The 12,229-nt window shown below is 55.9% G+C and overlaps 1 protein-coding gene across 1 annotated transcript; it reads right to left on the bottom strand.

The window, feature by feature from the left end:
* Positions 1-1,387: 1,387 nt before the first annotated feature.
* On the bottom strand, positions 1,388-5,219 carry BMP15 (bone morphogenetic protein 15; the record flags this gene model as incomplete). Its single annotated transcript, XM_084638095.1, has 2 exons — positions 1,388-2,244; positions 4,874-5,219. The coding sequence occupies 2 exons, from the start codon at positions 5,217-5,219 to the stop codon at positions 1,388-1,390; spliced, it is 1,203 nt and encodes a 400-aa protein (XP_084494221.1).
* Positions 5,220-12,229: the final 7,010 nt, after the last annotated feature.

The following is a 12,229-nucleotide window of genomic DNA, read 5'->3' as shown; positions in this document are numbered from 1 at the left end:
AGAACTTGCTGGAGGCCTTGCGTGACTGGGCCCTAGTGCTAGGAGATGAGTTGCATCTCAACACCATCGGGCCCTGCAAGGGGTTCCCTTTTTAAGATTAAAAAAAGTTTAGTGCTTCACTTGAAGTGTGTTCTTTTCAGTTCCTAGAGAAGGACTTTTAAAAACTGCCCTTCCCTCTCCCCTGAAGCCATGGCCCAGAAAGACCCAGGGCTTTGAGAAAGTGACTCTCCAGATCCTGTGCTCCCCCCTCACCATGCATTGTCTCTAGAGCCCTCTGGCCAGCCCCTAGCTCACATAGCCCAACAAGCTACTGATGCAGACTACAAAGGTATTTATTTGGACAGGTCAAGTGTACATGTAATCTACTGGGATTAGTGGCCAATGCCAGAGCTGGACAGGGGGACAGCAGATATAGAAGTCACAGGACAGTACCAGCCTGAACTCAAATTAAGTATATGGAAGCCCTTAAAGTGAAGGACCCACACAGAAACCAAAAAGCCAGCACTGGCAAGAGGGAGACATTGACCCATAGGGGGAAGCCTTTGAGTATTAGAACCAATTGGCATCATCGCTCCCTGCTCCAGACTCATTTTAGGTTCCATTTGCCTGCAGAAGATTTAGCTTCCCTGCCCCAAAAATCTTCAGTAGAAGAGGCCCAAGCTCCAGGCATCTCACCTATAACTCCAGCTTAGCTACTATTCCTCTAGAGAGTTCTGACAAGCACATTGCCACCTTCTCCATGGCCCCTTGGTGCATTGGAGCCATGCCCAGTTCCCACCTGGCCACGCAACTGTTCTTGAACACAGATGGAACAGTCTCTTCATACAAGAGGAAGCTCAGAGAGCATCAGACAAAACCCAGATGGCATGACAGTTAGTATATTCTCTAGATGTCAGTCCATCTCACCGCCCTGCCAATGGCTGAGCCATTTGACTAGTCATGCTTCCATCCAGTCCTGTAAAGCTCCCTAGTAGGAAGAGGAGTGCCCCGAAGAGAAGATACAAAGTGGCAGTCCTTTAATACAAGGCCCAGCAAACTCTTCCCTTTAAAAACTGCTATTCCACAACATTTGCATAAAAATCCATTTGTAAAACATCCCAGCAGAGCCCAGTGTCCATTGTGCAATGGAGGCGGAGGACCAAGCCAAAAAAAATTGGACAAACTTTCTTAAAAACCCAGATCCTTGTGTGTGTGTGTGTGTGTGTGTGTAGGGGGCTGTCAAAAATGCAAAAAATTAAATGCACATTAAGCAAATTACTTCAGACAGCTGGGCATCTGGTTCACCATAGACTGAGTTGGAGTGGGGAGGCCAGGTGAAGGATCACCATGTCTTCATGCAAGCTCAGATGGTTGTTAGACATGGTGAATGGTTCTAGTGGGGAGGGCTTTATCTACAGGTGCAGGACTCTGCTATCATGTCTTCATACTCTTTATAGAGGATGCTGCCACTTTGCTCAATCATCAGCACACTGATGGGGCTGTACTTGTAGGGCACACAGGAGGGTCGGGGGACACTCTGGTCCACCAGCTGATTGATGAAGTTCTGCACGATGGCATGGTTGGGGGAGTTGTAGCCATAGCGCAGGATGCGGGGGCATGTGCCCTTGCAGTACTTGGGGTTGTACCGGTGGGGGGCGATGATCCAGTGGTCCCAGCCCAGCTGGTTGAAGCTGACCCGGAAGGAGTGGAGAGCACACTCGTCCTTCTCAGTGCTGGTCTTCTGCGAGTAGCTGGGGAGATCCAGGATGAGGTTGCCTGCCTGGCGAGCTTTGCGACTCAGCACTGGCCCATCAAGAGTCTCCTTCAAGCCAGCTTTCCCTGTCTTGGCCCGGAGGCCTTTCTGAGTGTCATTGAGGTAGAGCAACAGGAAAGGGTCATTCATGGAAGCAGTCTCCTCCCAGCCAACTTCAGGCTCTGAGCCATCAGCTGGTCCCAGCCAGATACACACATGACTAAGGCGGAGCAGCTGGCTCTTCTTGGAGTCCCAGGCCCATGGCAAAGAGTGGGAAGTGATGTCCCTCTCCTCCCAGCTGTCCATCCTAGAGGAGACAAGGGCATTCCTCTTGCCTCTTTGAGGGGGTGAGAGCTTTGGAACCCCAGCCTCCCCAGCCAGCTGAACCACACAAGAGAGTTGGGCATGAGCCACTAGCAGAGTCTTAGAATAAACCACAGTGGCTCTCACCAGATGTTCACTTCCTGGCTGGACGTTCAGGTGGTAGTCGAGAGTCTGCATGTACCAGGGACCTGTGTGGGGGGAGGGAGGAGATGGAGTTAGCGTTCCCAAAAGCGAGACAGAACAGCCTCAAACTTACATACAAGCCACTTTGGGGAGTTTGTGCCCATGCTCCTGGAACAGCCAGTGCCCCCTTTCACCCTCTCCTCCTGGAACTGCCCACACCACCTAGGAGGTAGCTCAAACGCTCCCATGCATCTCCTGAAGGCCTCAAAGGGGCACTAAGAATGACCTGGATAGACCACGCTTTTCTGCCCAGTTTGCTTCTTTAGAAAAAAGTGCCACACAGGATTATTATTATTTTTAATGGAAGTAGTTTTGTCCCTAAAGTCAGATAATTTCGACCTGGTTTTTCCTAGGCGGCTTTATGGACAGCTGGAGATGTTTACATCATTACAGAAATCAAGGAAGTGAAACTTGATTGAGAGGGGAAGCTGTTTTGGTTAATTTAACTGAAGTGTCCAACAAACTGCTGGAGGAATGCTCTGTATCAAGTCTCCAGGCTGCTCCCATAGGTGCCCCAGAGAGATCTTTAGCAAGAGAGCCATATTCCTGATCTTCTGAAAGAGACCTTATTCCTTCTAAATTGTTCAAGCTCTTTATGCATCAGAGAGAGCATGAAAGATTTCCTCCCCCACCCGCGGTTTGGAAAGCATCAAGGTCACATGGAAGGCATTAGAGAAGTCCAGAAGGTACAAAGCCCCAGCCAGGAAGGTACTAGAACCAGATTAGCGTATCAGCATCTTGCAGGGCTGCCTGGAGGAGCAGAGATGGATGGGGAGGGAAGGAGCATGCCTGCCAGCACAAGACAAGGCCATGTCAGAGCTGGGAAGAACCTCGGCCCTCACCAAGAAGGCAGGAGTTTCCCTTGAGCCAGTGCTGTGGCACCATCTCACATGGCCTCTGGCTGAGCCTGAACCCCCCTTGCATGTGAACACCTGCCATGGCAAGAGTCATATGCCATTATCCACTTGAGGCAGCCGGGCATAGTGGTTAGGACAGGAGTCAGGCAACCTTGGTTTCATTCTTTAACATGCCGTGGTCTGGTTGTGTGACCTTGAGAGAATTATTTCATTCCTGGGCCTTGTTGCCCCCCCATAGACACAGGGCTGTCCCAGGAGCACCTCATAGGGGTGGGGGCGGAAGAGGACCCTGCTCACGGCAAAGCGTGGCCAGACTGATCACATCCCCTTTATTAGAGGCTTGGGAGAACAGCTGAGCTTTCCTGGCTCTCCATGGCCTCCTTGGCAATGGGAACAGCAGGCACGCTGCTTGACGCATTGAGACAGTAGCCAGACTCTCACTCTCCTGCCACAGACCAGCGGGGATGCAGAGCTGTGACTAGGCTGGGCTCCAGCCCTTGAGGAAGGGGGCAGCAACCAGCCCACACCCAAAAATCTTTTTATGGTTCCCAATTAGAGAGCTAACCGGAAGCACTGCTCTTCCTAGCCCAGACTCTGGGTTTGTCCCTATAAATAGCTGAATGAAGGAAACAAGTCTCTGCTCTGGGCCTCTCCCCAGCAGACAGCAGAACACACCCCCTTCCTGCGGCTCCATTTGACATAACAGACTGGACAGTCTTAGTATGAAGAGTTACGCTTGGCTGCTACTTGCAGCAGCACTCAGCTCAGTCATGCAAACAGCCAGCAGCAGATGCCAGGGGAGACCAGCTGGTTGTGACTGAGGGTAGATTGCCGAGTGCCTGGGAGGGCAATACACCTTGGTCAGCTCTCTGGGCATGCAGGTCTCCCCTCCCACCCAGAAGCCCGTGAGAACCAGAGTCCCAAGGTAACCTGGGTCCCTGAGCACCATGCAGCCAGAGAGGAGGAGGGGTGGAAACAAACAGCAGTTGTGTGCAGGGAGGAGTGAGGTTGGCAGCACAGAGGTGACAAGGCAAAGTCGAGAGTTCACTTCCTTGGCCAAGAGCTCAGTACAGTTCCCATCGTGCACAAGACCTGCAGAGAAGCATGGGGGTGGGACACTGCCTTAGCCCTTCCTGTCACTAGCTTGCCCAGCTCCAGGGAGCACAGGCAGGTGCTTTGGACTGGAAAGGGCCAACATGCTGCAGTAACGAACATGGCCATTTGTGCCAGTGTACAGAGCAGAGCATCCCTGGAGCAGGGAGACCCCCTGTATCCAGCCTGCCCCCAGCCAGGGGGAGGCTCACTAGCTGGGGTCCTGATCTAAAGAACCCACACAGGGGCCAGTTCTGCACAACAAGGCCTGGAGCAACAAGACTCTGCCAGGCCACCTGCTGCCAGAAGATCAGCTCTCCTGTTCTAGTGCCAGTGGGCCAGAGCAGGAGGGAGCTAAAGGCAGCATAGAGGAGGGGGGACTGAGGGTGGGGAGCTCTAGCAAAGAAGCAAAATCCTCCTGACTGGTGACTTTACAAGCACAATCAGCGTTATGGTAGCAGGGTTCCCAGCTCCCTACAGCTGCCCTTCCAGCTGCCATCTCCTTCAAGCCCTGGGCACTATGCAGCCAGTGCCCCCCATTCAAACACCAGCCCCCTGGGAACAGAACCATTTCCAGGGAGGCACCAGCTCGATCGTCTCCTCCCACCCCCTGCAGCCAACCCCCCCAGTGGCTCCACCACCCCAGGAGACCCACCTGCCTGCCCCCCTATGCCTAGTGACTCACCTGCCCCAGGCTGCCTCATCTTGGCAAAGGGCCTGACCAGGCGCACAGCATTGGTGCCCAGCTTACGGTTCTGGCGGGGTCTTCCAGACCGGTCTGCCACATTCTGGTACAGGTTGAGCATGTAACGCAGCGGCTGCCCGCTGGCCAGCTGCTTCCGGCGGCAGCAGGGCCAGGCACTGGGGACCTGCTCTAGCAGCATCTGGATGAGGGGCAAGGAGGACACCCCAGCCAGGGCACTTAGGGTAGCTGGCTCCTTCTCTTCCTCCCCCATACTCAGCTCTAGGGGGAGCAGTGCAGCCAAGAGGAACAAGCTCCAAAGGGAGCAGAAAGGGCCCCCTCCAAACATGGCTAAGGGGTGGGTAGCAGGCTGTGGTTACAGGGATGGGCAGGGAGCTCTAGAGAGCTGGTGCTATGGAAGCCACAGAGAAGGGGGAAGCATTCTTCTCCCCCTCCCCAAAGGCAGGTGCTTTCTCCCTAGAAAGGGCAGGGTCCCAGGGCTTTCCTGCTTTCACTCAGCTGTTTCCACGCTGGGCCTTTAGGCAGCTTACTTGGGGGTGAGGAAAGTTTTGAGGCAGAATCAGACAATTTCTCTTCCCTGCCCTATTGCCCTCCCTTGAGGGCAAACCCTTCAGGATTAAAACTAGCCCCCCAGGGACCTGGCACAAAGGGGTTCCTCTGAATGCAATTTAAAAACCCCACTGGCCTGGGGTAGGGGAACCAAGAAGGTCAGCAGGACCAGCACTCAGCAGGGCGGGGGGGAGGTTAAAAATCCTTGGGACCCAGACTAGCTCCAGCCCCTCCTCTCTGACCCAGACCACTGGGTTAAGAAGGGCTTAACCCTCACGTCCATTTTAAAGGCCCAGTGTTAATCAGGATTTAAAGGGCCAGGAGCTGTTCTCCACCTGCTCCCCATGCTCTGTTCTGCTGGGGCGGGTCAGGGACAGACAGATCTAGATTACAACACTAGGTGCCAGGAAGGGGAGAATAGGCCTCCCGGACTCTGACTAGCCAGGGGAGTTGGTACAATTGGGGCAGCTGCCAGGGGAGTTGGTACAACAGGGGCAGCCATCTGCAGATTGTCCCATAGGCACACTAGGGCCAATGACAGCTCAGGAGGCGGCCTAGTTACCAATAATTGACTCCTCTCTGTGGGGCTGCCTTACAGGGTCTCCCAGCTCTTCAGCACCTGGGGGAGGATTATTAGAGGCTAAGACCTGGGTAGGGAGACCTCAGTGCTCTTCCCCACCTGCCACAGGATTCCTGGGCCACTCTCCGAAAGCCACTCACCTCCCTGCTCTGTGCCTCAGTTTCCCCATCTGGAACATGGGTTTGAGGATCATGAGCCACCTCACAAGGGGTCAGGAGGGTTGATGGGCCAATGCCTGTAACATGCTTGGAGATCCTTGAAGGGGGAGCTGTGTGGCCTTATTGGCCTTCTAGAGGGGAAGTGACTTGCCCAAAGCCACTCAGTGGGTCAGTGGCAGAGCTGAGAAAAGGATCCAGTACACCTGAGTCCTGGTTCCCTGCTCCAGAAACAGCAAAGCTGCCAGCCCTGTCCCCCCCTCCCACTGATGCAGTGTGCATGGGTACAGCGTCTCCACAAGGTTCCCAAGTGCCTGTAAGTCTGGTGCTGGGTGTCCCGTGCTGGTGCCAGGGCTGATACCAAATGCATGGAGAAGGGGGCGTGGCAGGGTTTGCTCCCAAAGGTCCACGGCCACTGTTGTGTCACCAGACCCCATCCTAGCAGCAATTGCCTCTCTGAGGCGTCACGCACTGTTTGCTTTCCTCCCCACACAGACCCCCTCTCTGCATCCCTCCAGCTTCACAGTGGGGGATCAAGGCTTCCATGGGAGGACTGACAAGGACAGCATGAACCAGTGGTTAGAGCACTACACTGGGAGTCTGGACTCCTGGATTCTATTCCCAGCCCTCCACTCACTCTCTGTGTGAGCCTGGGCAAATGCTGTGCCTAAATTTCCCCCGCTGTGCAACGGGGTCTGTAGGACATGCCCCTCAGGTGAAGGTGACATGCAGATTATTATCTGTGCTGTCATGAGCTGCCTGGAGAGGTCCTTAGCACAAGTCTCCTTCCCCCAGCCCTGGGCATTGAGGACTGTGCCACAGGCCTCTCATGCTAGGGGAAAGGGCCATGGAAGGGGATGAAGGAAGGGCTGGGGACTGGTCCCCACCTACTCAGGGAGGATTTTCCCAGCACAGTTCATCTCCTCTCAAGCAAGCATCTGAGGCCCCGTAGCCTTCACCTGGGGCTGTCAGTTCTTCTCAACTCACTGTCTCTAGCCAGGGTCTGAGGGCATCACAGTCTTGCTGCCACTAGGTGGGAGATGCCCATGCAAGCCACCCTGTTCTGACTGGGACAGCGCTGCCTTCCCATCAGCAGCTACCTGAATCCTGGATGCTGCTCCAAGCCCCTGAGTATGTCATGCCCTGGGCTGCCTGCAGAGTGGTGGGTCCCACATGCTTTGAGCCAGTCTAAGGGTTTGGGTCAGTGCTTCCTGCAGCCAGGGCACAGGTCAACCTAAGCGTTAAGGCCTGTCCCAACCATAGCCCAGCAGTCAGCCACTCACTCCAAGCTTGGAGGTGGGAGATTGTTTTCCCCTCCAGGATATTTGAGTTTTGCATCTGTCTCCATGTGGCTGCAGTTGACCTAATTCTCCAGCAGAGGTCACTGTAAGCCTTTTCAGTGATGGGGTGGGAGGAGATGGGGATTTTGGGATCGGTATTCCATGAAATTGCGGTGGAAGTTCTCTGTCCCAGTCGATGAGCCCTGGAGATGATGGAAATTGCTCTGAAAATGCATCTCACGAGAGTTAGAACCTCATGAGTTTTGGGGGTGCTGAGGGGAGCCTATGCCAGCCCGCTCAGAGCTTTGTGGCTAGCTGGCTTTGTGGCTTTAGCTCTGGCTGCAATGTTTCCTGCATGCACAGACTTCCATTGGATTAGCAGGGGTTCTCAAACTTCATTGCACCGCAACTCCCTTCCCACAACAAAAATTACTACACGACCCCAGGAGGGGGGACTGAAGCCTGAGCCCATCCGATCCCTGTTGCCCTAAGCTGGCGGGAGACCAAAGTCGAAGCCCGAGGGCTTCAGCCCCAGGTGGGGGAAGCTGTAACCTGAGCCCAGCAGCCCAGGGCTCAGACTTGGGCTCGGGCTCAGGTCCCAGCAAGTCTAATGCCAGCTCTGGTGACCCCATTACAACAGGGTCATGACCCACTTTGGGGTCCCAACCCACAGTTTGAGAACCACTGGATTAGAGGAAAGGAAGAAAGAACAAATATAAAATCCACTCCTCCCCAAGGTGAGGGCAGAGTGTGCACCTCCCCCAAGTCAGGAGGTCTCCCATGTGGCATTGCCCAGTAGCCCCGCCCTCTCCCCACAGTGGCATCTGGCACATGGGATCCTGACACCTCTGTGGACTGGCGTGTCCCTGCAGGCTCTGTTCCCTTCTGCAGTGGTGGTGCCAGCCCCCGGTGGATGCAGCTTGACCTCTCCTCAGGCGGCAGTGCAGAGAGGTCAGAGTAAAGACCTTGGCTTCCAAGTGATGACATCTCTCCTCAAAAGGGGACAGGGACATCCTGTGTGACTCTCTTGCGCCTGCCAGCCAGTGACTGGCCTCCTGGGCAGACTTACCTCTGGAGCAGAGTTCCCCTGGCAGGCAGGTGGCTGCTATGCCAGCCACAGCTCATGTTGGGGTGTCCTGGCCCACAGGCAGCCTTTCTGCCAAGGGAGCTATCAGGCAGCTCCCCGCTCCCTGAGCTGGGCCTTGCTCCTCCCAGAGCCTGGGACCCCAGTTGGTTGAGCCAGAGCCCACTGGAGTCAATGGGAGTCTTTCCACTGTTTTAGCAGGTGTTGGGGCAACCCCAAAAGCATCAGCCCACTTGGAGAGCTCCCACGCAGAGATAAACAGGCCAGGAATGAGAGAATTCACTGGCCAGAAACCTACGGGCCACATTCCCAGCCGCCGGCACAGTTCCAGCCGCCTGCACAATCCCACTGACTTTATGCCTGTTAAAACTTTTCTCCCCATTACAAAAGCAGAGGGCCAGGGTCCCTTTTGTGCTCTACCCCTCTGCATTCAGGGCCTGGTATCCCAGAGAGCTAAGGGCCAGCTCTCCCGTCTGGACTCCAGGTAGAGGAGGAGCATCACTCTTTGTCAGTGCAGCAGGGCTCTCAGGGAGCACAGAGATGAATAGACAGGTTGGGACTTTTGTGCTCAAATGCTGTAAAACCAAACTGACTCTCTGCCCTGAATGCCACCAGCTTTGGTTCCATTCCACAGGTGGGGAAACTGAGGCATGGAGCGGGTCAGGGCAGCATTTTCAAGTGGTCAGGAGCACCTTGTGTTTGGGACCCCGAGGGTGTAACCCTCCTCTGCTGCACCAGGGTATGCGGTGTGAATCAATGGACTGGGCGATGAAACCGCAGCATGAAGGGTGCAGCGGAGATGAGCACCCCCAGCTCCCATCGACGTTGCTTCAGCGCCTCTGGAGACTATGCCCTGGGTCTCAGGCTGGGCTCCCAAAACCACTGAATATGCTGGACTTGGGGACTTGCCTGAGCTCAGGCAACGAGTGAGCGATAGCGCTGGAAATGGAACCCAGGTGTCCTGGCTCCAAGGTCTGTTTGTGACTAGGCCACTCGTAGCTTTTAGGGCTGGAAGGGAGCATTGTGATTGTCCTGTCAGATTCCCTAGCTAATGCAGGCCAGCCACTACAAGGCAGGGATTTCTGCCTCCAGCCATTGCTCCTGGGTGAGTGAGAGCGCCATTTCAGGCTGGCCTCCACTCCAAGTGATGGATCCACATTCCTAGGCGAGCTGTTCCCCGGGGTGGATCCCCTGCCCTTTAAAAATGCCTACCTTATTTCTAGCCTGAATGGATCCCACTTCAGTTGCTGTGCTCCTGTCCTACTAAGATGGGCCTGCTGGGTTCGCCCATCCTGGGGAGAAGGCACAGCTGGCCCTTGTGGTTAGGAGTGATTGCAAGAGAGAGCGTTGCAGGGGCCACACCAGCCCGTCTGGCTGCCTCCTGCACACGCCCCTCTCGTTCCAGGGGGGCTCCCCCCAGCACGCAGGGCAGTGCTCCCAGTCCCAGCAGGGCTGTGCTTGGCTCCAGCTCTGGGCTCTCCCTGGGTCAGGGCGTGTGCTGTCACTCTGGAACGGGCTCAGAAAGCAGAGGGGACTGCATGGTCAGTCGCTCTCTCCCAAACCTCCCAAGTGGTGGGGGGAGCTGACTGTCCGGGCCTGTTCAGGGAGCCAGGTGGGGGGCTGTAGTTGGGGGCCCCGGCTCTGAGGTGCTGGGTGACTCATTGCTTAGGCTGCAGTACCGAGGGGATGTGGGGCCTCTGGACAGCTGGGGCAGAGCACTGGGATCCCATGGCCTGGTGGATGATTAACCAGCACTGGATTCCCCTGGTGGAGTTTTTGTAGACACTGCCCCCTTTTCACTGAATGATGTGTGAGACTCATAGGAGGGAGCGGCTGGTCTTACAGGCTTGAGTTGGTACAGTGGGTGAAGGATGGGGCAGATCACCCAGCTCCCATCCCAGCTCTGCCAGTGCCCCACAATCCTGCCTTGTGCTTCCCCAGCGCGAGGCCAGAGCCACAATGAAGCTGCGCCAAGGATCTACAGCATGCCCTGCAATTCCAGTCTGGAGCTTCCCACATGCCCGGCACACACCTGCCACCACTTGAATGCTATAAATAGGGAGACATGGGGTGGAAGAGGAACACACCTTTCATTTTCGGTGAAAGCCTTCAGGCTGAGAGCTTTGCACAGAGCCAGGCTTGCAAATGCTTCCAGACAAAGAAGGGACTGGGCCTCTGAAACAGGGATAGTTGGCATCTTATGAGCTCTGCCAGTGCCCCTCAGTCCCGACCTGCAGCCCCCTGCTGAGCCAGCCCTGGGCTTCCCACACACACACAGGTCTGTCAGTGCCCCTCAGTCCCGACCTGTAGTCTAAGCCTATGGGTTTTTGATAGGATGGGGGCTGCTTTGCTGCACTGGGCTCCGGTGCTCCTTGTTTTGGACAATGCTGCCAGGCCTGAGCTGTGCAAATGGGAAGGCCGTGCTGGAATGCTGTGTGCTGCTTAACATGGCCATAAACACGGCAGCAGAGCCATAAGGCCATGGCAGAGCTGGGGCCGGCGCTGCAGCTGCTCTCCCCAGGTTACTGGCTGGGCTCTCCCAGCAGCCTCTCAAAGGGTGCACCGGGCACACACAACCCCTCTCTGCCACCATAAGCCACGGAGTTGGCAGGAACAGTAACAGAGACAGGCTGACCCACAGCTTCCCACCCCCCCAAGCTTCGGGCTGACCAGGCTTGGATCTGGGGTCTGGGCTCAGGTCCCTCGTGCATGTACACCTGCAAACACATTCCAGGGTCCCCAACCCCGCTCAGCATCACCAGCCTATTCTCCAGAGAGAGAAGGGGAGCTGCTCGCCCAGTGAGCCAGTGGCACTGCTGGGTGGATGAGTACCCAGGTGTCTTGGCATGGAGTTCTGCCCATCACATATCAATCATGCTCCCACCAGCAGTGGTTCTCCTCATTCCAAATGAACTTGGGCAAATCGTCTGGGGCTGTGCAAGTCCTCAGTGCCACTGGCCACATCTAGCAGTGAATGGCTACCTAAATGCCTGCACTTAACCCCTGGGTGCCCACCCGCATTAACGCCCAATGTGCCCACACAGCTACTCTACCCCAGAGGCATAGTCACATGGCCAGTGGTTCTGCGCCAGCCCTAGAGGCAACACCCTCAACACTCAGCAGTTGCAGAAATGGGGTGGGTAAAATTGGGGTTCCCTAAACCACTCCCAGACTCTCCCTGCTTGATACTGGGCCCGAAGCTGCACAGCTCTGTCCAGGACAGCCACTCGGGCATTTCCATGGGAATGGGCTGCTGGTAGGGTGGCCAAGTGTCCGGTTTTTGACAGGAACACCCAGTTGAAAAGGGACCCTGTCGGCTCCGCTCAACACCACTGACTGGGCCGTTAAAACTCTGGTCGGCAGTGCAGCGGGGCTAAGGCAGGCTTCCTGCCTGCCCTGGCTCTGCATGGTTCCCAGAAGTGGCTGGTATGTCTCTGCAGCCAGTTGGTGCAGGGGCAGCCACGGGTGCTCTGCGCACTGTCCCCACCCTGAGCGCCGGCTCCACAGTTCCCATTGGCCAGGAACCATGACCAATGGGAGCTTTAGGCCTGTGGGCGCAAGCAGGGCGCGGAGCCTCCTGGCTGCCCTGAGCCAGAGCCGGCCATGCCAGCCACATCCCGGGAGCTGCCTAAGGTACGCATCGCCTGGAGCCTTTACCCCGAACCACCTCCTGCACCACAAACCCCTCTT

This window comes from Lepidochelys olivacea (assembly GCF_965140295.1).
Source record: "Lepidochelys olivacea isolate rLepOli2 genome assembly, chromosome: 9".
In the NCBI taxonomy this organism is placed as follows: Eukaryota; Metazoa; Chordata; order Testudines; family Cheloniidae; genus Lepidochelys; species Lepidochelys olivacea.
The sequence above is the reverse complement of the archived record's forward strand: the minus strand, read 5'-3'. Positions and strand labels throughout refer to the sequence as shown.